Source organism: Etheostoma cragini, chromosome 17, assembly GCF_013103735.1.
Source record: "Etheostoma cragini isolate CJK2018 chromosome 17, CSU_Ecrag_1.0, whole genome shotgun sequence".
Lineage (NCBI taxonomy): Eukaryota > Metazoa > Chordata > Actinopteri > Perciformes > Percidae > Etheostoma > Etheostoma cragini.
Window position 1 is genome coordinate 8,777,127 of NC_048423.1, and position 25,509 is coordinate 8,802,635.

Here is a 25,509-nt window from a genome sequence, read left to right on the forward strand (position 1 = left end):
TTAGAGCCAAGCTTGATGGTTGGATCTCTTTTTGACTTCAGTATGAAGTTTAACTAAAATAATTCAATTATATGATAATGTAAATCAGGTAAGTGATTGAGTCACTGTTGTCCACACACACACACACACACACACACACACACACACACAAACACACGCACGCACACACACACACACACACATGCACACCTTTATGAATCACTCATCAGTGTAGAGCATTAGTGGACGTTTTTGTGTATTTATAGAGCAACACTGCCCCCAGCTGAAATGTGATATGTGTTGCTGGTGCTACATGGAGTACATGTTGCAAGAAAGTACACACAAAAGCAAACTGTGCATCTAAGGGGTAACAGACCTAAACACGATAGGCCTACTTTAAAATGCATATTTATGCAGGAACATGGTCTTACTTTAAATGATTGCAAAGATACATTACACATGACTGGGCTACTGAAGCATGTCAGTACACTAACAATGAGAGTGAGTTTCATCTGATAAAGTGAAGCAATACATGGACAAGAAATTCTGAACATTTTAGGCTGTTAAACAGAAATCTCATTACATGTTTGCAACTTTCAAAGTGGCAGACTTCCCCTGAAATACTGCATGTGATGGAATCAAAATACAGGGCTGCAATTTACTTTCAGTTCTAGTGCAAATAAAGTTCATATTGTTATATGTGTTCTAAGTTCACCAAGAAAATGGTGTTATGGTCGTGACTTTATAACATATTTTATATAATGAAAATTGCGTATGATCCATATAATCTACAAAAAAACTAGCATATATATTTATATAAAATAAATGTTTGAACACCAAACTTACACCTAGGCCTGATATAACATTTTATTTAGTTTTTATTGAATTGTCAGGTGAAATTTCCATGGTCTTAATATCTAAAATTCTAACCTTATTTTACTTTTTACTCCTCCTATTAACAACTTTTTTTGAACATGTAAAAGCAGCATGACAGGTCCTTCATTGCCAGCAGATGGCTCTACTTACATCTAAAAGTAGTAAAACCTTTGTAGTTCCTTTTCTTTCCCAAGTTGTCCATGTGATTTTGTACAGGCATTTCATTGTTGACCACATTCTCATATCCGAGGGAAAAAGATTTAATTTAATTAAATCATTGGTTTCATTTAATTGGCTCATTTAGTTTGAAGGTGAAGGTTCCCCAGCGGTAAGCAATATATACTCAGACTGATATATTTCAGACACATATAATATGTAACTACTGACAAAACAATTGCCACAGGACATGCACGTTTGTAACATCATGTGACAGGAAACAAATCCATAAAGTTTGATAAGGCCAATGTGAATTCATAACGTGAACCCCCAGAGGAACTCCGAAGGAATGTTACATCTTAAAACAAATCGTAATGTATGGAACAAACCTCACAGCTAAAATGTCATCCGTAAAAAAAACTATCACAAGATAGGAAAAACAAGGACAACGGAGACTTCTGCACAGGGCTGCCCTATATTGTCCAATGATGCAGGAATGTGAGGGATGCTGAGTGTCCACCTGATTCCCTGCTTTGCCTCCGGGGGGAGGGTCTCTAGTCTCCACTCTGGCTGCCATAACACCGCTCAGCTCAGGCAGGCAGGTGGGCCGGCGGGGGTGAAACGCATCCTCGGAGAGATCTGCTGGAAACATGATCACCGGGGGGACATAAACGCGTTATTCTACGGTCAGATGATAAGACAGCTCCATGTGTTCCGTGTTATTCTTCCAATGACATAACAAAAGAGTCAGGCGTCGGGTCCGTGCAGGAAAGACACTATAGCCGACATCATCAGCCGCTGCGCCGTGTGAGCCGAGGTCATCGCAGAGTAGCCTGCCACGGTAAGAGCAAAAAAACAGCCGGGCTACTTTTCCATCTGACATTCACATAAACACCGACTGTTTTCTTTCGGTTATGTACTCAGCCTCGTTTTGAAGCCTCTCCCTACTCAGTGTAGCTGGGCTGTATTAGCCTCCATCTCTCTTATAATTAGACCAGACTGGGCTAAAAGAAGAAAATGCTTTAGCTACAACACATCTCCAGAGAGGGGAAAACAGAGGCCACAGGGATCAGACATGGTATATTCCGTCTAGGCTGCCATTCCTGAACACAGACAACATGCACTACAGTAAATATGGGTTAGTGGAGCAAATCCACACGCCCTGCGACCATCAGGGTGCTCCATTTGATTATTTTCTCTTCTACCAATAGGCTAATTTGTTTTTACATCAGAGCCATCCGAGACATTGTTGATTTCGAAATTGCGATCAGACGTTATTGGGAAAAGGTGCATTGAATATGCAGCATCTTCACTGGTCTAGACAGAAAACGCAAGTAGCCTACACGTAGTAGGCTTAACATGTAGTAGACAGGCCTGTTACGTTGCATAGTCAACAGTCATACTGGATGCTGTAGTTTACACAATATGGGTTGTTACTGGTATGTCCTGAGAGAATAACTTTGTGCCAGTTAATTTTATTTTGAAGCAAGGACATATTCAGGTCAAATGATTGGTTTCAAGTTCAAAATAAAAAACACACCCTTTCTACACATTCTTATATTTGTACTATTTTCATTGTGGCACTACTGACAACGATGACCCATGAATCTGCAACACAAACGTCATAAACAAGAGTCATTTCATTTTCATAGCTGTAATTGGCTAACACAGACTGTGATCATATTATGGTAATTATTTGACAATGAGAATAGTATTATTGTTGCAGTTAGGGAAACTGGTGGAAATACCATGTGTTCTGACATGAATTATAAATGTCCCTCATTCACCATAACCTCATTCACAATAACTTCACCTTCTGTTCCATCCCTGATTAAATGGCCTTGTAAAAGCTGATGTTAATTTGAGAATTACCTCATATTCTTCATCTGTAGTCTAAATATTGGGCTACATCACCCACATTTAATTCACTTTGGGAATACATGAGCTATAGTTAGGCTCATGCTTATTAAAGATTCATTTCTTGATGATGACTTCTCAATATCCTACAGTGCGAATGAGGCTGTGTTAAATATGTCCACACTGGCCTGTTTTAAACTGGTTTAGCATATAGCTGTGAGGATGAATGGATGGGCAGTTTATATATGCTACACTTTGACAAGTTGATGTAGGACATTTATTTGACAACAGCCTCTGTAGAAAGACATGAGTCATTGTTGAGTCAACATGACACACTTCTCTTGCTAAAAAAGACATCCATCTGTCAAAGGGACAATTCAAAGGTTGCCATAGATACTCTATCAGATGACGGTCATAAAAGCTAATGCAGTGCTTCACTGGTGTCATCAGGTATGAACTCCTGGGCTGAAAGAAGCATGGAAAAAGAGTAATGGGGGCAGGTGTGGAGAAGGAAGAGAACCAACAAGTAAAATCTGTGATTACCTACAAGTCGAGATTGAATACATCTATGTTTAGGTCAGTGTAACTCTAAGAATGCACTCTCCACTGCATCTTAATGTCAAAACAACAAACAGTCTTGTTTGAGTTTTGTATTTAACGTGTTTTGTGTCACCGCTCCCTATTCCCAATCTATTCTGAGTGAAGTTGAAATTTTAAAGATTTGTTTTATACAATATTTCACCGATAAAGTGGTTTTGGAGAGTTTATGCTTTTTGCAGACATTTAAAAAACAGAGAGGATTTGTACAGCTTTGATTAGCAAGTCTTTTGTCTAAAGTGATTTAGATTGTATTATTTTGATTACGCTCCTCGTGGCCATATGGGATAATCAGAGATTATCTAGCCATATACATTTTGCATTAGGTGCCTGGGTAATTATGGTTCATGATCTTCTAATCTGAACTGCCTAACTTTTGTCTCTGTTTCCTTCACTGTCTGTTGTTATAATCAGAATTAAGGCCTTGCATTTGAGGATTATATTTGATTCTATGGAGTGTCTGCATGTGTGCACTGACCAGTGTGAGACCTGAGAGACCTCATAATCTTGTGAAACCCTGCGGTACTGTTCAATGAATATGTGTACGTATGCATCTGGATGTAGACAAGAGAGGCTCTGCTCTGTTTTTCAAACCAGAGCAGAGCCAAACCATACATTTTATCAAAACAACACCCACTGCATCATCACAACACAATTTAAAAAAGGTTTCTTGTTTTCCTTTCACCTCTGACTCAAGTCTTCATCAAGTTTAAATAATAAACAGCATCTAGTTGAAGCTTATCTGCTCTCCGTGTCAGGTCAGAGTTTCATAAGTAAGCTATGACGTGTGGTTTAACTTGTTGTGAGAATAGGAAATGTTTGCGCTGTCATTTTGTCTAACAGAGTGGAAAACAAGTGACTGTTCCTTTTAATGAAAGAGCTACTGCACTTAAACACAAACAGCTATTTCATGAAGGAGTCAGAGAATGCAGCTGCAGGGTCTTACTGAAGCCTCAAAGTAGTTTAAAATATGACACCTAACAATGTGTTTAATATCATCCTACATTTAAGTACGTAATAGTAGCACTGTTTATTTGTTCTTACAGTTTGTTCTTACACTTTAGCAAAAGGAACAAACTTATTACGCTTGGTTGAGCTGCAACGAGTGGTGAAGCTGTAGCTGCGATGATTATTATCTCTTGTCCCTGGCTTCACCTATACTGTGGCCCAGAAGTGTCATTTTCAGACTCCTCAAACTTGAGGCTGGAGATTACTCTACTCATCCTCTGATATGAAGGCATAAGTATAATAAGCCTAAGCTATTTCCCTTGGCAATAGCCAGCTATTTCTAGGTATGGGTGTTCATGGCTCAGGCAGTGACATGCTCAGTAGACCAGTCACTTAAGGACCATAACTCAAAGTGGCAGATCTTTACATGAACATAAGGAGCTTCTTTTGAAGTATTTTGCAAAAGATACAATTATCTGTATCTCATGCTGTAAAAAGCAGCATTTTGCCACACATAGATGCAATCATATTTACAAACAGATACAGATACTCACCACCACAATCTGAATTTGTACAGTGGAAGTGTGAAATCAAATTTTCTAACCTGACTGACAAAATACAGTCTCCACCCGTAACACGTTGAGCATCATGAATAAAGGTTACTGCATGCATCTGTGCTCTCTAAAGCCCTACAGTAATTTACCCCATTACATATAAAACAGTGGATTTATTGTCTCAGGAAACCACGTGTGCCTCTGGGATAGAAGCCATCAATATTGGATTTAAGTGTCAGCAAGGCAGCATGGGAATAGAATGAAAAACTAGATTCACAAGTCATTGGGGTGTGTGAATAGCATCTTTCAGATTTGGGAATGGATTTCAAATATTTTGACTACGCAAATCATGATAAAAAAGACAACAATAGTGATATTTAATTCTTAATTATGTAATCACAAGTCACATCTTTACCTCACAGCTGGTCTTAGCTTTAGTACTTGCCTGTTTTGGTATGAATTAATGATTGAACCACAAAGTGCTGGGTGATGACTGCACTCCCATAAAACTTTAATGGCCTGCATGTTTCCCCTCTTAGTCAATGGGTAGAATGGCACAGAAAGGAAGCGCTTGTGCTTGCTGTAATTGTATGCCATGAGCATGTCTCCTTCTTCTTTGGACTGAATGTGCGGGGCTGAAAAGAGAACAATACTCTGTGTGAAAAGATGAAGATGGCTTCATAAAAGTCTCCCAATGACGTTCACGCAAGTGAAATAACCGTATGAATAACTCAACATATTATATAAATTTTGTATCCCTATTATCATTTTGCCCAGGCTTTTAAAATGAATAATAATATACTACCATTGTAAAATGCCTAGTCTAATACTTCAAAGTGTATTATTACTTCAGTGTGGCACATTACCTATTATTAACATTGTTGTACCACTGCTTGGTAGCTAAACCTTTCTTAAACCCTTTGTATAACAACTAGCAGGGAGTTCATCTTGGGAGCTGAAATGTGCTCAGATCCAGCAAACAGCGCCATTTCTGCCTGGTTACTCTGTGATTTATTTTTGATTGACAGATTCACTCACAAGATTTATTTTTCAGGTCAGTTCAAAGGTCACATTAGCTGTGTTGTGACAGTTTATCTTTATGTTTTTAGCTTGACTCTGTAGTAACGTATATAGAATAAATTCAGAGAGTAACTTATTACTGTTCTTTTTGAATCAAAGAAATTGGAGTTATGCATTACCATGTTTTAGACATGTTATCTTAAAGGAACACTTCACCAATTGCACATGTCAAATGACTAGTCACTTTGAGTGCTACACAGCTTTAAAAACACTTGTACAATGTATTCTGTGATTCAGGAGGAACTTTGGCAAGTCTGGGGAAATTCTTGAAATGACATCACTTGAGTAGTCTTAGGTTGGGTGAAAAGTTATAAAAGATATGGGTGTTAACCAGGGTGGGACTTTCTATACAAGACACCACCACAGTAAAATTTTGACCACCACTCTTGGAACTAAAAGTCAGGATAACTCTGCTGCATCAGTTTGGACCTTTTTATTTTGAATACTAAATGCAATGCAGATTAATATCTATAATCCTATTGTGTTTTTAGTGTTGCTTATCACCACTGAATTACCGCAATTGAATTTGAAGGCAAAGATAAAATAGAGATTTAAAATTTCCCTTGTTCTTCTAATTGAAGGACCAAAACCACCCCTCACAATTAGATAGTATTGGTAAATAATACTTTTCTTTTCTTATCCTTGCAGTCTAGTGATTTTTCAGGGCTTTTTCACAGTGCAAAAACTGTGCTCTGTTATTTGTCAAACAGACTCCCATCTGGACTATATTAAAAGCTAAGAATGTAGCATTTAAAAATTATACGAAATATAGTTTAGGATAACATTAATCAAGGTCCATAATCAAGCCTTTAAGAGGTTGCACTAGGTAAAGAAGATTTTTTGGTGGGTTTGTAAATGCATAGCTGTTTGCAGCTTAAGCTGTCAATAGTCAGCAGTTATCATCAAAATATTACCTGTAGACATACCTTTTCAAAAACGTTAACAAGATTTTGGACCCCAAATTGTGTCTGGCCGATAGATCATTTTGGTTTCCATGTCACCTATTCTCACAACTGGGCTTTTGTTTATGATAGAAAAACTTAAACCTGTTTTTTGTTAGTACCCAACCTTATAAATGCTAGAGCACATTTTTAAAGCAGTATTTATTAAAAAAATATATTTTGACCAGTTTTACAGTTCCTGGGGAAAAGTTGGTGCTTTTAATAGCAAACATGTTAATGTTCAAATGCCAAATTACTTTGCAACATTTGGAAAAGTTGACACACAGTACGGGGGAAAAAAAAGTGTTTTCCATACCTTGTTCATTCATTTTTTCTCACCCCGGCTCAGACTGAGAGGGCCCTTCCAGCTGGGTCTAGTGACTAATCCACCTCTTCTCCTTTGCTTTCTGCTTGGCTGTGTCACAGCAGCCAAGTATTAACAATATGGCTTTGTTTCTCACACCTGTGGGCAGTGGGAGAGTAGGACTGAGGTGCAAGAAGTGCATGCTTTCTTTCTCAGAGAGATAGAATACCATTATTATCAAGTCTTTGTGTAAATAGTAAATAATTAATTCCAACATTCTTGCAAGGAACCCATTGCATTAATGCAATAGTTTCTTGAACAGTCGCATTCATGGACAGATTTGTGGCTGTGTGTAAAAGTGAGGGCTTTAATTGGGCTACATTGTTTGTGAACACCATTTTCCTGTTTACTGTGAATTGGTGCAAACTCCTCATGTGTACCACAAACACTGTCTGGGACGACTAATTTGTGGAGAATTAGTTTTGCATGGTTGGAGATAAATAACTTGTTAATGTTTTTGCTTTGGAACATAGGTTGTTGCAGTAAACAGAACACAATCATTGGTCATGTAGAGTACAAACGGTTGCACACATCCACACCCAGTTGATTACATGAAGTGCAAAGTCATTCTCTCAGACATACCGTGCACAGATGCAAACTTCCACTTCTACTTCCCTTTTTTTTTGCGTATTACGCATTTCAAATGTTTTTGTTTTCTTTGAATCAACCTCAAACAGTGAGTCATGGGACATCTGCTTCTGTTACTGCTTAACAACATATAATATGTAGCTCCAAGCTATATCTTTTTGGTTTTGGTTGAACTTTTAAACATTTGTAACTATTGTATTTTTGTTACATTTCCAGATTTCCATGGACCCCTGTGCATTGATTACAATCTCAAGCTCTGAAAACAACATCAGGCCCTCCACCAACCTCAGTCCTCACTTCACCCAGTACCAGTATTATTGATATCTCAGAGAGGATGTGAGTAGAAGAATGACTGAGGCTATAAAACCTCAATAAATCCAACCAAGAAAAGAAGTGGGATCACATGGCTGCAATGAACCGACAGGTCAACTGATACCAAATCACACTGGCTTTGCTTGGAAGTGTAAGTCTTTTATTAAGCCATCTGACCACAGACCAGGTCAATTCTGTTTCAGGGAATCAATTGAAATGGTATCTATTAAGGGAAAATAATCTAATAATCGCAGTGTCTCCTTTCATGATTGATTTTTTTAAATCTATACTATGTAGTAGACAGTTATCAGATACCTATATAGAGGAATAAGAAGATGAGATAAAGAGACAGTAGCATTCACAGTGTTAGGTAAAATGTCTTTTTGATAGGAAGTTTTTTTATGTGTGTTTTGAAAGGCAGCCATGTTGCAAAGCCTCCCTCATATCTAAAATACAGCGAACTGCATTTGAAGATAGAGCAGCGACTTACCAGACTGTACAGATTCATCCTGTTTCCTGTCTCTGTGTACTAAAGATGTCTACCGTTATGGCTGTTATCTCTGAACCCAGAATCTAGACATTTATCTGCTCTAGCTCCAACTCCTCTCCCCTCTCTTCTCGTCTCATCTCCTCTTTCATCTTCCCTCTTCTCTCTGCTGCCACACTTTACTGACATGTGTTTGTGGTCTTTTTTCTCGACAATGGAAGTGGTGGCTCTGGTATTCTTTTTTTGCTCTGCCTTTGTTCCTTCTCTCCATGAAAAAAAAAACCTTTTATCTTTTTGTGTACAAGACACATGCCATCTATTCTGTACCAACGTGGATCTGTCTTTGAGGCTTTAGAGATTAGATGACACAAATCACATTGATGTTACTATAACTACCAGTGGTCATCAGTATCTAACACCTTATTTATTCTCTATGAAGTTTGGACATAACATATTAAGATGAGGTATTCAACTAAGGCCAGAAGGTTGAGCATGGAATCATATGATTATTTTGTAAGTATTTAGAACTTTGCATGAATGTTTGCAGACACATTTTCTCAGCACTCAGAGGTAATTGTGTTGTTTGGTATAACTGATCTGTTAGTCGCAAATTAGAAGCTGTCTTCTGGTCACATCTGTGAGGTTAAATCTGTAATTACAGTCATTTTAAAAACATCTTGGGGAAAAATTCTTACCTGGCTAAGTCATATTTTTATTTTACTTTCTGGTCGGAAATGGATAATACATCACCTTATCCTTCACAGTTTGGTTATAGATAATGATGAACAAGATTGAGCCTGTTCATTGATGTTCAGGTTTGGCAAAAGGAAAACCCACATTTATATGATTGGTGTTTCTATTTGTGATATCTATTTTATCTTGTCTTCAAGTTTGAAGAGAGCCAAGGTGAGGCAGACATTGAAGTCAACCAGAACAGCTTTATTTCAGGGTGCTGTGAGTTTTGGAATGATGCAGATGAACAGTAGCCTACATCTCACCGAATTTTATTGTGTTTTTAAGTTTCTTTAGCTGTCTCAATTTAAAGGAGCAATGTCACATGTGTTTTAGGCTACAGCATTTGTTGTCACATACAGAAAACATCTCCTCACTATCCGCTAGCTGCCTGTCCCCAGAACACACTGTACCCACCAGCACCACAGAGCATACATAAACAGTGTTCCAGCGTTCCAGCCAATAACCGACAAGAAGGATTTGGGCGTGGAGGTGGGGGGTGAGGGGTTAGTGCGCGGAGCACAGAAGGTGGGGGACGGAATAATAAGGAGGGAGGGGCAAGCTAGTCTTGTTTTGTTTGAAAAAACTTTGAATGTCAACAAAAAGTAACGTCACCCAACATTGCTTAGAGCACCTCTAAATGTTGATCTTCATCTCGGCTCTGTTCACTAAAGCACAAATGTGAGGCACATCGGTGTTAAATAATGCATATTAATGCTCAAAATATTAACACTGCCTTCAAGGTTCGACCCGCATGTAATACATTCTGAATGTTAACATTGTATCATGCAGGGTGGGATGATTTGCTTCTGCACTTCCAAAGTAAGTGATGCAATATCATTACATTTACATCTTTTTTTTAGTATTTCTTACATTTATTTACATTTCTATTTTTTATGTGAAATGATTAATATATAATAAATACAGAATTACAGGAAGTTTATGAAACCGATGAATAAGTCGCTTGTGGGGATGGCTAGGCCAATTATACCAAAACATTGTTTTTCCCTGTTTGATGTGGCCTCTCCAGCAAATCCCCTTTCAATTAAGGGTCAGATGATGTCATATGCTAATCATGATGCATACTAGTGTATAGTAAATGGCATTACCATAATGCATAATGTGTCATAATGAGTCATAGCAAGTTTCATTAAGATAAATGCAGATATTTCTAAAAATGAAATATATGACCAACGTTATCACAGAAATGACATTTTAATAAGAGATAACAGTTTAAGTCCTGTCAGAGTCACTATGATTTTGCTTTTTTCTCACAACAAAAGAAACAATTTTAGCCCCTCTGCGCTCAAGATAAGAAGTACACTTTATTACTGCTTTTGTCAACCCACAAAAACTCTTTTTCCATTTGGCCTGAAAAGAAAGTAAAATGTGTAGTTTATCACTTTTGAAAAATTACATTGTACTTATTTGTCCAATGCTTTTGTATAAAGGGACTTACAATAAGTGCATTCCATGAATGAAATAATAAGTGACAACATGGTAATGATTACAGTACAGTGCCTTCTCATGCAATAAGATGTCTACTATTTCTTCCTCCGCTTATCATTCTCTCAGGTTGTGTTCAATTATATCAAATCCCTCTGTTGTTGAGAGTCCCATACTGCAACACATACTGTATCATTACGTAGCACTCAGTTCTCTTTCTGAGAATTGTGTCATTTTGTCAAGTCACTTAAAGTGACGTGAATTTGACATGTTTTTACTGTTCCCTTCTGTTCTTTCATTTCCTGGCTATATGCCGTATACTGTACACTGTAGCTGCCAGGAGATGAAAGATATGCAGCGACCTGTGCAGTGACCCATACGTACAGCATGCCTTGCAGCATAGAGCTGTAGGATGGGTCTGTGTGAGTGAATGTGACTTGCCCAGTGGGTTAGAGTGGGAAACAGGTGCCAACACTGTCAGCTTGTTAACACTGGGGAGAGAAGTGTCTCCTCCAACATAATGTGGCACATATGCAACACATAGCCTTTGGCTGTGGGCTTGCACATGTGATGTGCGATAAGGCAGTGTGTGTGTGTGTGTGTGTGTGTGTGTGTGTGTGTGTGTTTGCGTGTTGCACACAGTTAGGATTCTGGTATATTAAATAGGTATAAGGGGAATTTCATTTGTTTGTCCAATGACTATTAACGTAAAAAATAGACATCTGACGGCACTGTGAACATGAAATAAATAAAAGGAATTGTGTTCAGCTGGTGCCACGCTGATTACGCCGTGTGCAAATGGGCATGTGTGCATCCATGTCAGCATCCCGGGTGTTGTACTGTATTACTGCAGAGAGACTGTATAATGTGCAAAACACAGAGCCCTTAATAACAATAAAAAGTCTCAACATAAATTTTATTTTGAGCACATTGTTAGAGCATTATTATGTGGCTTCGTTTTCTGCAAAAGCTTTGGGAGATATTGTTATATGAAGCCCCCTAGGGTCATTTGCAAGACATTCTCTCAAACATCACAAATTAGGCCCCTAGATGACCCATTTCAAGAAGAACTAAATTGACACAATGAATTATTCCATCCAGTCTTGTGACCTCTATAACGAGAAAAGGACTTGGAACAGAGAATAAATTAGGACACTCAATTCTTGCTTTTCTCATTTATTTCATCAAAGTCATTTAGGCAGATTTGCCCCGTTAGCCCAATTTATTCTGGGATTTCTTACCCTCTCATTTGGAGAGCAGGATAGAAGAGAGGAAAATAGACCCAAGTTTGGAGAAATTGGCTTCTACATTTTTGGAGATAATAAGACACAAGGATAATTTGTCAGGATTGATTTAATATTGGTGTAGTTGTGAGGAACTTGACATATCCTTTTCATTTTGGAAAGACACTTGCGTAGCTGTGCCCCAAATAAATCACCAATAGCTTCCAGTAATAATGTAAAAAGGAGAAGTGAGAATATGGTTTAGAAAAAAATGATGGTTCACTGTAAAGCGAGGGAAATAGAAAGACAGGGGGGGGAAACAACATAGCGTAACCAATATACGAATGCTATTTTTTACACTCTGCAAAGCTGTTTATTAATATCATTATTCCTCTGGGGGGGAAAATCACACTTACAGGATGTCCGCTGTATTTAAAAACATCTACTGCATGTATTATTGTCACTGTGCAGGATGCTTTGCTAGGCTGCACAGTGCTGTACATCAAAGACAACACAGCAAAATGAGATGGCTTCTACCAAATAACTTCATTGAGCTCAACTCAAGTGTCAAATCCACAGGGTCCACAGGGGATGCGGTTACTGTCACCTGAGGGTTAAAGCCTCCTCTCTGGTTTGATGTCTGAATATTAGGTTATTTGATATGCTGCTGCTCTTTCAAGTCAGCCTGGCAGGACAAGACTGCAAGCAGATTTCCCACAAGGACTTTAACTGCTCTGCAGAGAGACAGGCATCACTCTCAAGTCCCATCAAAGCTGAGCTCTCCTTTTTGCCCTTTTCATGCTTCACCAGGCTGCAGATGCATTTTCATATAGATATGGCGCCTTCTAGTGGTCATTGTACGGCTAAAACAGGGTTTAATCTGTTTTTCCTGTTTTAAATAACTAGTCTTTTTGTTTTGTTTTCTCCACAGTGACAATGGTGTTGTTTTTGATTGGGATCTCTATTGCAGTGAATAATTCATCTCATGAGAACCAAACTGCAGGTAATTGCTGAAATAAAAAGACTTAAGAGCAATTAAACAACATATGGACAGGATAAGATGTTAAAGTGAGACTATGCAACTTTTGAAAGATTAAATAATGTTTTTTTCTGCATACTTCTGCAAATATGTTTATTATTCGAATAAACCCCTCTAGATGTATAGTACATAACTTTAAATTATTAGCAATAAATCACACCCTAACTCACTTTAATACGCTCAGGGATTCAGCTGTTACAGCCTTGGTTGGTCTGACAGATATTACTTTACAACTGATGTTATGAAGTCAGTTCACTGACTTTGTGACTCTTCTTCTACCTGTGCTGATGTTACACTACATTTGACCTTTTCCCATTATCTCATCGGTGAGTGGTTATCACTCAGCAAAAGTTGCTTTCAAGGATAATGTTTACATTTTGGATAATACATGTATGGTATTTGCTTTATTGCAAAGAAGTAGATGAAAAGCAGCTGTGGGTTTCACAAAACATCAAACTATTTCTTTCAATATCAATTTGTTCAATCTATTTTGGGATTAAAACTATTATGATCACGGTGTGTTCTTTACAGAAACCCCCACCCATCAGGGTGCTCATGTGCTGCCCTCAACACTGGTCATATCTCTGCTTCTTATCATCGTTGTCCTGCTGACAATCTACTGTCTGAGGTGAAAAAACTTGCACACACACACACATTCACAACTTACTCTATTTGTCTACGAGTTTTTTTTCTCCCTCTCTCTCTCTGTCTCTCCCTCCATTTTAGCATGAGAGTGAGTGTGTCGGGTCAGGGCATCTGGGTGGGGGTAGTTTTGAAACAGGCGGTGAGCATTGGCTTACGGGTAAACAGCTGCATCTTAAGTAAGACAGCAAACAAAAACTAGGTCAGGTCAGGTCACAGACACTCATTCACTGACCAGCCAGCTCAGACCTTCTTTTTCTGAGGACGCCATGAGGAGGAACAGCTTTGCCTCTCTTAGATGGTTGATATTGGTTTTGGTATTTGTTGTTTGCTCACCTTATATGCTTTACAGCTCTTCCGTGGACATCCGGGTTAGTTTATTTTTGGTTTCTTAATACAGATATCTGCCCTTTAGTTCCTCTGAAGGTTTTGCTTTCCCTGCCTCTCCCTCTGTCATTACTGTAGGTTCAAAAACCACAGGAAAGCTCTTGTTACCTCGGTGGATAAAAAGATTCCAAATGGCTTCTTGGAGGAACAAGGTACCGTTGTGCTGTACTCAATATAACCACCAGTGCATGAAAATATAATACAGCCTTTTACTTTTATTTCTTTTTCATGTTAAGTGCAGGCTTACGTTCTTTATAGACTAGGAAAATTTCACGATCTAAAGTCCGAGGTAGCTGGAAAGGTTTTGGAGGGCTCTTCGCTTTCCTAGCACGTAGGGAGCCATATACATTTTCACTTCAAGTAAATTAAAGGAAAGGCCACATTCTGAGTTAAGACTGTTCCGTGTAGCAGCAACATGTTTATGACTCAAGAAATCATTTCTGTCATGTACCCACAAAAGTAGGAAATCTTAATGGCCATCAGGCTTGTTTTTGCAGGTGCTATGAGAGCTTGTAATGTTCTCTATTGGGAACCATTAGAAGTATGACCGCCAAATATTCCTTTAAACCCAGGAGAGCAGACCGTGGTCCTCCTCCCCAGATCTCCCTCGCCATCCAAGAGGTACTTCCCCATCCCTCTGGACTCGCTGGAGGAGGAGTACCGGATACGCTCTGCGGACGACGGCAAGCTCTTCAGAGAGGAGTTCAACGTAAGCACGAATATGTGTAGTGTGGATATGCGCTGCAGCTTGGAATTGAATAAGATCTTTGTCCTGCAAGCATAGAACAAGTACAGAAAATAGTAATAACATGTTATGCTGTGTACCTGTGGCTTTATTTTTGTCTCATGAGAATTTGGGGGTTTCTTTTTTATAGTCGCTGCCTTGTTACTACCACCATGGGTCCTTTGAGGAGGCGAGCAGAGAGCACAACAGAGAGAAAAACAGATACCCAAACATTTTGCCATGTGAGTGAGGATCTATATTCTGCAGCTAACAATATTAATGTAACCTTTAGTCTTGCAGTTTTATTGATCTCTAAACCGTAAGGAAAGGTGACGTGGGCTGAATAGAAAATAAGAACCAATTTTATTTTCAGGCTTTTTTTTCTTCTCTCTTTCACAGATGATCATTCAAGAGTGTTTTTAAGTCACCTAGAAGGACATCCATATTCCGACTACATAAATGCATCTTACATAGATGTGAGTCTTTGTTGCAATACAGCTGTTAATTCCGATTATAGGACTCTTACAAATTATCAATACTGTGTGTTTTTTTCACACAGGGTTTTAAGGAGAAGAACAGATTCATTGCAGCTCAAGGTGAATGTGTATTTTAGCTTGGTTAGTATTTTAAGTAATTTTGCTGTTGACTCCATGACCATTTGTACTTTATCTTTTATACTTTTCTTGATTCTGCTTCAGGCCCGAAGCTTGAGACAGTGGCCGACTTCTGGCGGATGGTTTGGGAACAGAAAACAGCAACTATAGTAATGCTGACAAATCTAAAAGAAAGGAAAGAGGTTTGTCAGAGTAATTGTCTATGTTATACAATGAACCTATATGCCTCCAGTGCCCCATTAGCAAAACCCTTTTGCAGTCTCATGACCCAAAGTCATGGGCATAATTTCTTTGACCCCTTTTCCCATTTGAGAATCTTTACAAAGTGTGACCCACCAGATTACTTAGCATCGCATTAAATTTTGCCTCAAAGGAATGATCAATTGAGAGCTCAACTGCAGGTTTGATAGGGCAGGATAGAGGCGATGGGGATCAATGACGGAATAATTGTTGATAAGATCCTAAGAGGCTTCATGATAATTAGTCTAAGAATCTAGTTAATGAGTTGAAACGTCACTGTGAATATCTTATTGACTGACAGAGTCGCACAAAGTCCCGGTGATTGCCTTTGGATTGGATTGTGAAATAAAGGCATAAAATACACGTTTCTAAATGTGCACACATGAAATACAAAACAGATGCTGCTCTACGAGCATTTGCTATGTAAGTTACAAACATTATACCGTTGTATGTTCTTTGTAGATGTAAATTTATCTTCTAATTCAAGAAGAATAACCTCTTTATTGTCTCTGAGCAGGATAAATGTTATCAGTATTGGCCAGAAAAAGGCTGCTGGATGTACGGGAACATCAGGGTGGCAATGGAGGACTTCACTGTACTGGTGGACTATACCATTAGAAAGTTTTGCGTTCAATATGTAAGTAAAAATGTTGATCTACCTATCACCATGTCAATGATAATAATAAGGGATGTATTTTTAAAGTAAAGTCAACTGACTGATTTGACAGCAAATATGTTATTAAACTGTAAAGCAGGAATAAGGAAACAATTTAAGATTAGGATTAATGATGCTTTTATTTAGACAAACACATGCTATAAAAACAAGTGTGTACTTTTTCAGTATTTTTCTTAATATACGGTACATCTTAATTGCTAGAAGATTCTATAACCATAATAGCTATTTAAAATTAAACATTAAACTAAGCTGCTTTAAGATGGTGTAAAAAATGAATGTTCCCCATGGAGACATTTTAGTAAACTATAATAAGATGCTAAATTTAATAAATAAATAAAAACCAGTATGGGAATATATTAAGGAATATTAAAGGCTATACACAATAGACAAAGCATGACATTATCAATATGTAGGTGTGTTTAACATACAGTAAACTGTTCAAATGTCTCATTTTTACAGCTTTATACACATACAGTATTTGTATTTCTACAGAGTAGGGTAACGCAAAGTCTTCAGATTGCAAAATTTCCTTTGTTCCCTTTTCATTTGAAGCCAGAGATGTGCAGATATCCTCTCTGACTCTGTGAAAACTGTGACTGTGCTGCAGTACAAGCTGACTTTGCTTTTATACTCAACTCTCTGAACACAGAGCAACCAAGTGTTCAAGAGAATGAAATTATGTTCTCATGAGACAAGAGAGCAAGGCAGAGGCAATCCAGTACACGTTTCATAATTATATTCTGTCCCAAGTAGCAAAATGACAATTCTTTTTGCAAATGTTACAGTTAATTTGAGGTTACTTTTTCACTAGTTAACTGTTTAGTTGACAGATTTGTGTCTGCACAGTGAACATTATTTATGGACAGATATAAACTTTGTGTGTGTGCTTCACAGCAGGGCAGTGATGGTCCCCGAGCTCCGCGGCTGGTCACCCAGCTCCACTTCACCAGCTGGCCAGACTTCGGGGTGCCATTCTCGCCCATTGGCATGCTGAAATTTCTCAAGAAGGTCAAAGCTGTCAATCCATCATACGCTGGACCCATTGTTGTGCACTGCAGGTAAAATGTATAGTATAAAGGAAGCCAGAACACAAGATATACATAAATAGAGTCAGTCATAGAGTTGATTCACTTCACAACAATTTCCGAATGATTCATTTCCTGTTTTGCAATAATTCTACAAGAAAATTGAAATGTGTTATCTGAATAAAAATCTACCCGTTTAGCAGCAGCCTACATCTGTTAAAGGATTTTCTTTTTTTTGTGGAGTTAGAAGTTAGAGGTAAACTTTTCTATGATTTTCTAATGTTGTGTTTGATAAGGTTAGAGGTCAACTCTATTGTAGGTAAAATGTTTTTAAAATAACGTAAGCGAAGCATCAATAAATATTGTAAGTGCATACAGTATGTGTGTCCAACAGTCGAGCCAGTCAATGGATAGGCCCACCAAAGAAATCGGCAGCCTTTTGTAGCAACTGCTGCAACAGGTGCTCAGGGAGAGGCACTGTTGTTCTTGAATGGGGCCCATTGAGGAGGCTTCAACACCCCGCTGTGGAATCCCAGCTCTGTGCTCCCAGTGGTGCTGTCTGCTAAAATGACCCTTGTAAATCTATGAGGAGTGTGTTTGTGCTTCACAGGTGAAGCATTTTTACACATGCTAAAGGCTCTCCACAACTGACGTCTTATTTACGATAGCATGGGATGGAAAGGCAATATATAACGAAAATGCAAAATTCTGTATTGTGTGAGAAAAAACTCTATTCTTCTATTGCTGTGGTTCCATTTGTACTGTGTTAGTCTCACATTCAGACTTGGCTCCACAGCGCTGCGGAGGAAGGTCTGGCTAGCCCGCACATTACTCCAGGATCGGAGAAAAATGTACTCTGGTTTTATTGGCATTTCTTAATACAAATCGCAATGGTCTTGGCGGGACAAAGTGCTGGATGCAATAAAAGTGCCTCTGCAAAATAGCCCCGGGAAAGAACACGTTTTGGTGAGATGTGCTCACTCAAAAGTTGTTATAGTTGTGCAAGAGTAAACTCAGGTAAAACATATCTAGCTAGCTGTCTGGATTAACCCTGCAGCAATCTAAGGAGCAGTTAAACACAGTCCTCAGAAATCAACCGGAGTTTAGAATGTCAACACAAAGAAAGCGGAAGGTAAGGGACATCGGGCTGAAAATGAGGGAGCAATCACCTAATCAAATCGTTGTCAATACAGACTAGTATTGTAGAGATACAATGCGATGTAGAGTTCTTATCCGACACATTTTTAATAGATACACTTTGTAGACCTTGTGTCTTCTTTTTGTTTTGTGTTTCCACAGTGCCGGGGTGGGAAGGACTGGGACATTCATTGTCATTGACAGCATGATCGACATGATGCACATGGAACAGAGGGTGGATGTCTTCGGCTCTGTGAGCAGAATACGAGAACAGCGCTGTCAGCTCATCCAGACAGATGTAAGTGTTGACCCTCTCCGACCTGTTGTACTTTGGACTGACAGCTTAACTTGCTGCTCCAATCTTGGCATAAACAAGCAAGGACGTGAAAAACAACCAAGTCTGTGATACACAAAAATAGTAGGAAATACTTGGCTACTTCTAACTCTTCGTCTCCTTCACTTACGCTGTTTTCTCCCTCAGATGCAATACTCCTTCATCTACCAGGCTCTGTTAGAGTACTATTTGTATGGAGACACAGAGCTGGATGTGTGTTCTCTGGAGGGCCATCTGCAGAGGCTTCACAACACCAGGGCTCCCCACGACAGGCTGGGCCTGGAGGAGGAGTTCAGGGTAGGGACAAAGAAGCTCACTCTTAATATTTTAGTCAGTAATGAATCGCCCCGTATTCTCTACATATAAGAAATGTTTTTCTTCTTCTGCTTTTTTCCATTTTTTTAAAATAGTGTCTGTCTCACCATGTTTATAAGCGTTGTACTACCCCACAAAGTTTTCGATAATGTCAATCCACTCATTTTCTCTCATCAGAAGCTGACCAATGTCCGCATAATGAAGGAGAACATGAGAACTGGGAACCTTCCTGCCAACATGAAGAAGAACCGTGTGCTTCAGATCATTCCGTGTAAGGAATACTCTGATACTCCCAACACTTTCATAATGCATCACCAAGTAACATCAAAGTATCACACTACTGCTGATTTTATAGATGGCGTACACAGATATCTGGCTAATCAGTTCATGTCTGTGTGATCAATGACATTTAAATAGGGCTTGTATTAAAGTTGGGAGTAGAGTTGGAATGGAAAGCCTGTGTAAAAATTTTTACAGTGACAATTGATACAGGCTTTGCGTGTTTGACCTTAATAACAGAGCTATAGTTTTACTTAGGTGTTTTTTCCATCAGCCTTTTCAAACTTTTGTTTTATTAGGAATCACTTGTGGAAAGTTTTCCTTTTTTTCTTTTGCAGATGATTTCAACCGAGTAATACTCTCAGTAAAAAGAGGACAGGAGTTCACCGACTACATCAATGCCTCCTTTATTGATGTAAGCACTCCCTCACGACCTCCTGTATAGATTTCCCATAGAAGTATATATAAAGCTCATTGTTTCCTTTACAAACAATACAAAATATTATGTCTGACGCGCTCTCAAGTGTTGTTTACCGGATGATCTGCCCTCCAGGGCTACAGGCAGAAGGACTATTTTATCGCAACCCAGGGCCCACTGTCTCACACAGTGGAGGACTTCTGGAGGATGGTGTGGGAGTGGAGGTGTCATTCAATCGTTACGCTCACCGAACTCAAAGAGAGGGAGCAGGTACAGTTTGGTGCTCTTGCAAAAGTGCAGGAGCGCAGGAGATGCACATTTAAACAATCTTTTTCATTCCCTTATGACATGTTCATAATTAACTTACTTCTTATTCCTGACAGTCTGTGTATGTATAATAGCATTATATATATTTTTTGTGGTGCACAGTGAAAATATAATAAAAGCAATTGAATATAAATCAGTCGAATGAAGCCTAATTCTATTTCCATCTGACCTTTCCAAATAGGAAAAGTGTTTCCAGTATTGGCCATCAGAGGGCAGTGTAACATTTGGAGATTATACTGTGGCGCTGACTGGAGATGCACAGTGTGAAACCTTTACTCTCAAAGACATGGTGCTCACCTACAGACCAGTGCGTAATGTTTTATTATAACATTTAAAAGCCGTAAAATAGACAATGTAAATGGACATATTTGCCTAGCGGTTTTCTTTGCAGTTATATCTAACAGTTTTAGGTGCATAAAAATAGAGTAATTTAGTAAATATAAGTTAAACTAGAGTAATCTCTCCATCTCTCCAGGAAAAGCAGTCACAACACGTCCGACACTTCCACTTCCACGGATGGCCTGAGATCGGAATACCAGCCGAGGGAAGAGGGATGATTGACATTATTGCCGCTGTGCAGCGGCAGCAGCAGCAGTCTGGGAACCGTCCCATAGTTGTGCACTGCAGGTGAGGAACTTCAGTTCGACAGTTCTGTAGCATAATGTGCACCTTCATATGAAATTATATACAGTCTATCGTAAAATGTTTCTGTCTACTCATGCTTTTAATTCAACCCTCTTTCATTTTCACTGCACTTTTATCACCTAATCACCTGAATATCTCAGAGTGATATTGGAAGGAATTTCATTTTCCTGAATACATTTTTCTTTCCTACAAATGTCTGGTACAATAAATTCTACATTTTTCCTCAGTAGACCTGGTGTTCTATGCATCAACCACTTATGTGATCCCTTATAAAGACTTAGCTGTGAAAGCTTTGATCAGAACCTAGCTTCAGGTGAAGTGATTCTAAAGCAGCATGCCCCTGTGGGATTGATCCAATCCACTGATTCACAGTCAATTAAAACCTCTCAAAGTGAAATCTCTTCTGACTCCCACTATGATTAATCTGATAAGATGAGCTAACGACAGGAAATGGTGTCATCACTCTCTTCTATTCCTTCATCACCACTTGTCTAAGAAGGGCTTTTTAAAGCTTTTTCTCTGCCCCTGGGAAATGGGGCTAACCCATTGCAATCCCCAATGTCTCTCTACACTTCTCTTCCGAATCGCACATCACTCTCGCACTCGCTTCCCGTCTCTCTCTCTGTCTTTCTCTCTCCATCCCACCATCATTGTAAACATTGACTCAGTCAAAGACTGAGCTTCCAAACTGATTAGTGTTAGCGTTTGGATTAGCCTCGCTTTAAGTGAGGATGATTATTAGGACTATTACACAAAAGGTCACCCTTTCCCTTACAAAGTTTTTCATTCAAATGGAAAAAGGATGTGCTGCTAAGGTTACAAGAGTTGAGATTGTTGTTAAGAAACTGACACGGAATTAGAATGAAAAATATTCTTGTTCTGAGCTGTATTTCCAAATCGTAAGTAGTTTTACTGAAACAAGTCTCACCATTTTCCAAGGCCGTCCAGTGTGTGCAATACGTGATGTGGTTGCTGATGGTTTTGTCCTTCGTGTTTCAGCGCTGGGGCTGGTCGCACCGGTACCTTCATTGCCCTCAGTAACATTCTGGAGAGGGTGAAAGCTGAAGGCCTCCTGGACGTTTTTCAGACAGTCAAGAGTTTACGCATGCAGAGACCACACATGGTTCAGACTGTGGTAGGTGGATACCGTGATCATATCAAACCTGCTGTGCAGAATCTGTCAGTTTATTTACATTTGGGTTATTTGGAACTATTATCTCTGCACGTATATGCACATTAACACCAACACCTTTCCTTCTTCTTTTCCTTCCAGGAACAATACGACTTCTGCTACCGAGTAGTTCAGGATTTTGTTGACATTTTCTCAGATTACGCCAATTTTAAATAATAATGCTATTTTGACTTGGCTTATTTGCATTTTCTTTTTCTGAATGCTGTTTTCTACAGCAAGCCTATTTTTACATTTTGCACTTGACTACACATATAAAGAAATAATTGTAACATACTGTAATATTAATTGAAAACATCTGTACTCCAGGAGAGTCTGTCACTTTCAGGAATTCTTGATCTTCAAGTATCCCAATGTAAAATATGGAAATTATAGTGGTTTATTAATAGGTTGTTTGGGATGTTAAATATGTATAAGTTTTATGTTGCAACATTTTCAGAGTCAATAAAGAAAAACATTCAAAGACGGCATTCCAACTTTATCTAATTAATCATGTTATATATTGTATGTATTGCTCACCTGACATGCACCACTAAGAGTACTCTGTTATTTCTGCTTAACTTTGTTACTCACCACAATGCCTGTGGTTTACATTAGTCTTGTATTTAATGCTGCCCTCTGAACTTGTTTGACTGCTATGAGGAGAAAGAAAATATGTTTAATAAGTAGGGTAAAATGATTAATGCTAACACAATGTCCTGTCTGACATATGTGAATAATATTTATGATCTACCTTGAGCTCAAACAAAAACATAAAACTCAAGATACATTTCATTATGTTAGATGCTGCAAATTACCTCACTTCTGTCTAGGAATAACTTAACAGCTGCTGCCTGTTGCAGTTTTATTCAACTTCACCAACTTTCTTGTGTTGCCTGTGGCAATGGAGTGGTGCCTGACGCTGCAAAATGCAATTAGCCCACGTTGGAACAAGCAGAAAATGTTTGATTGTTATATCCAAATGTATCAGTTTTATAAATATTTTACATCTGAACATCATCCATCCATTTTTTTATAAACATTTCTAAGCTGATTTTACACTTGCGTGTTTGCATAAATAGTGCCATATTGATTAGGAAGACTGTTCTAATCATGAAAAACTTGTCACCAAGTGACACAATTGTAACACAGTTAAGATGCCAGATTTATGTTTAATATAATATAATAGCTAATGTTTTTGAATGGTGCTCTCCTTTATGTATGATCAGTTCATTGTTTATACAAACACTTTGTAATATTATAAAGATAACAAAATGTACCATTATTTAAATTTTTGCAAATAACTGTGTAAGAAATTGAGAAGAAAAACCCCACATTGATATGTGTTTTAATGAAAGACTTGATAAGAGATGCAGTTGAATCGTATCTGAGAGAGTAAAAAGCAGATATCAAGAACCAATGCTCAGCCAAAATATGAAATATGCATGCACAGGCTTTTTGACATACTTTGACTATGATAGTTTGTCTTAGTTTTATATTTAAACAAGGAAACCCCAACATTGCTGCAAAATCAAAAGCATATATTTTTGCAAGGCTTCTGCTTGCAGTACTTCTTTGTAGAACAGTAAGCATTAAAGTCTTAGATATGGGTAAAGAACTTTCTACTGTGTTCTTCCATTAAATCTTAAAATGGGTTTATAAATAACACACTGCTCATTTTGTTTATTTAGTGTACATAAATTCTTGTTGTGGTTATTAATCATTGCCAATGTTAACTGCATTATTGACTTGATTTTAATGGATTGTCATATTAAGAACGAGAAATAGGGCCAATGGCAGTGAGGCCTTGCAGCTGATGCACAAGCATCTTGTTTCAATGATGTTTCTGCCTTTTGAATCTGTATGGATTTGAACTATTTGTTTGCTAAAAGCTGATTCCAATAAATTATAGATGGAGAGAAATGCCAGATTTCATCTTAATGTTGTCTTTTTGTCTACCCCTAAACAGATGCATTCGATACAAACACAATCATGTTTCTGATATATATTTCATGCAGTTTGAGCCCTCATGGTGATGCCAGCATATCCGAGCACTTAGCCAGCTCCATTAGTCGTATTTTGTGTTCCATTAGTCAGTAAATGTGTCACACCTGCAGAGAGGGGATTATAATCCTGACAGCAGTCTTCTAGAACATCTATAAAAATCCCCTTCTGGCTAATGCACCACATACAAACAAGGCAAATACAGAGGTGAGTATGTCCTCAATGAAGTTTGTTCAATGTCCATTAAGTTAGAATTGCTCCTCTCATTACCTATTGTCTAAAATGCTTGCTAATGTTGGGCGATGCTTGATAACCTTTGGTCTGTGAGTGGTGGAGCTGGAAGAGAAGAGACTGTGACATTATTGTTTTTACTACAAATTGCTTCCTTTGCAGCTCTAATGGAAGCAAGCAGCAGAGTGATGGTGCAGGTGTTGGTGTTGGCGTTGGTGTTCCAGGTCACCCTGTCTCAGCACTGGTCCTATGGATGGTTACCAGGGGGGAAAAGAAGTGTGGGGGAGTTAGAGGCAACTATCAGGGTGAGTAATTCTTTCTGTTGCAGAAATACTTCAGTTAAGTTTGTCTTTCTTTATTTAGTTTTATTTTTTTATTTTGTTTTTTTCCAACACTGTAAATATTCTGTTTAGTTCTGATTTTATGCCAACCTTGGTTTCATCGACTAAAATCAGTTTTTTATTGTGCTTAGATGATGGGTACAGGAGGAATGGTGTCTCTTCCCGAAGAGGCAAGTGCCCAGACCCAAGAGAGGCCGAGACCATACAATGTGGTAAGTGCTTATTATACATAATTTATCACCAATGTCTTCTTCAATTGCACAATATTAATGTACACTGCTCCACTGTGTGCCATTGTGTTCCAAAGCAGCAATGACAATATACAAACTGCTCAATGACTGTTTTTATTTTTCCCTTCTGGCATGCGTGAATATGTGAATGCTTAATTTTATCTTTTTTAATGATGGCAGATGTAATGCTAATTTGCCCAGACTTGTTTGGTATCATACCGTATATAAAAATGTTACATTCATTATTTAAGTAGCAGATCAAACTGTTAACTGAGATTTAATTTCAATCTCTTCAGATCAATGATGATTACAGTCATTCTGACCGAAAGAGAAGGTTCCCTGATAATTGAAGAGCTACAAAAAAGAAAGAAAAAAAAAACACGGACTGTATTTGCATCTTCATCAACAACAGTGATGGGTCGCCTGGGTGCAAGAGACTAACTACAACAAATCATCACATTTATTTCCCTGATCAATTCCATGCACTGTATGTCTGTAACATTTAAATCCAGTTAAAATTGTAATAAAGTTTTTTGAAATCTGATGAAATTATCAAATCTTTTGTACAGTCAGATTATCAGATTGAAATCTCT

At 38.3% G+C, this 25,509-nt stretch overlaps 2 protein-coding genes across 5 annotated transcripts; both read left to right on the forward strand.

The window, feature by feature from the left end:
- Nucleotides 1-1,482: 1,482 nt before the first annotated feature.
- On the forward strand, nt 1,483-24,040 carry LOC117960639 (receptor-type tyrosine-protein phosphatase epsilon-like). Of its 3 annotated transcripts, none has more exons than XM_034898652.1 (21): nt 1,483-1,852; nt 8,157-8,403; nt 13,072-13,143; nt 13,711-13,807; nt 14,287-14,360; nt 14,781-14,917; nt 15,084-15,174; nt 15,332-15,408; nt 15,492-15,528; nt 15,631-15,728; nt 16,304-16,423; nt 17,357-17,520; nt 18,787-18,922; nt 19,106-19,255; nt 19,454-19,544; nt 19,891-19,967; nt 20,106-20,240; nt 20,479-20,604; nt 20,773-20,924; nt 21,942-22,077; nt 22,216-24,040. In XM_034898652.1, exons 3-21 carry the CDS (start codon nt 13,077-13,079, stop codon nt 22,288-22,290), a joined length of 2,040 nt encoding a protein of 679 aa, XP_034754543.1. In that variant the 5' UTR covers nt 1,483-1,852; nt 8,157-8,403; nt 13,072-13,076; the 3' UTR covers nt 22,291-24,040. The 3 variants fall into 3 exon arrangements, with proteins under 3 accessions (XP_034754543.1, XP_034754542.1, XP_034754544.1); XM_034898651.1 differs by having other exon boundaries at nt 1,484-1,852; nt 19,451-19,544; XM_034898653.1 differs by lacking the exons at nt 1,483-1,852; nt 8,157-8,403; nt 13,072-13,143; nt 13,711-13,807 and adding an exon at nt 14,041-14,122 and having other exon boundaries at nt 19,451-19,544.
- Nucleotides 24,041-24,114: 74 nt separating this feature from the next.
- Nucleotides 24,115-25,286, forward strand: gnrh3 (gonadotropin-releasing hormone 3). Of its 2 annotated transcripts, XM_034898655.1 has the most exons (4): nt 24,115-24,321; nt 24,508-24,650; nt 24,818-24,898; nt 25,213-25,286. In XM_034898655.1, the coding sequence occupies exons 2-4, from the start codon at nt 24,513-24,515 to the stop codon at nt 25,264-25,266; spliced, it is 273 nt and encodes a 90-aa protein (XP_034754546.1). In that variant the 5' UTR covers nt 24,115-24,321; nt 24,508-24,512; the 3' UTR covers nt 25,267-25,286. The 2 variants fall into 2 exon arrangements, with proteins under 2 accessions (XP_034754546.1, XP_034754545.1); XM_034898654.1 differs by having other exon boundaries at nt 24,115-24,650.
- Nucleotides 25,287-25,509: the final 223 nt, after the last annotated feature.

Coding starts and splice junctions, on each gene's coding strand:
- LOC117960639 (XM_034898651.1), top strand. CDS start 13,077: ATGGTGTTGTTTTTGATTGGGATCTCTATTGCAGTGAATAATTCATCT. Junction 14,918..15,083: donor TCTTCAGAGAGGAGTTCAAC/GTAAGCACGAAT, acceptor TCTTTTTTATAG/TCGCTGCCTTGTTACTACCA. Junction 15,175..15,331: donor ATACCCAAACATTTTGCCAT/GTGAGTGAGGAT, acceptor TCTCTTTCACAG/ATGATCATTCAAGAGTGTTT.
- gnrh3 (XM_034898654.1), top strand. CDS start 24,417: ATGCTTGATAACCTTTGGTCTGTGAGTGGTGGAGCTGGAAGAGAAGAG. Junction 24,651..24,817: donor AGTTAGAGGCAACTATCAGG/GTGAGTAATTCT, acceptor TATTGTGCTTAG/ATGATGGGTACAGGAGGAAT. Junction 24,899..25,212: donor GGCCGAGACCATACAATGTG/GTAAGTGCTTAT, acceptor CAATCTCTTCAG/ATCAATGATGATTACAGTCA.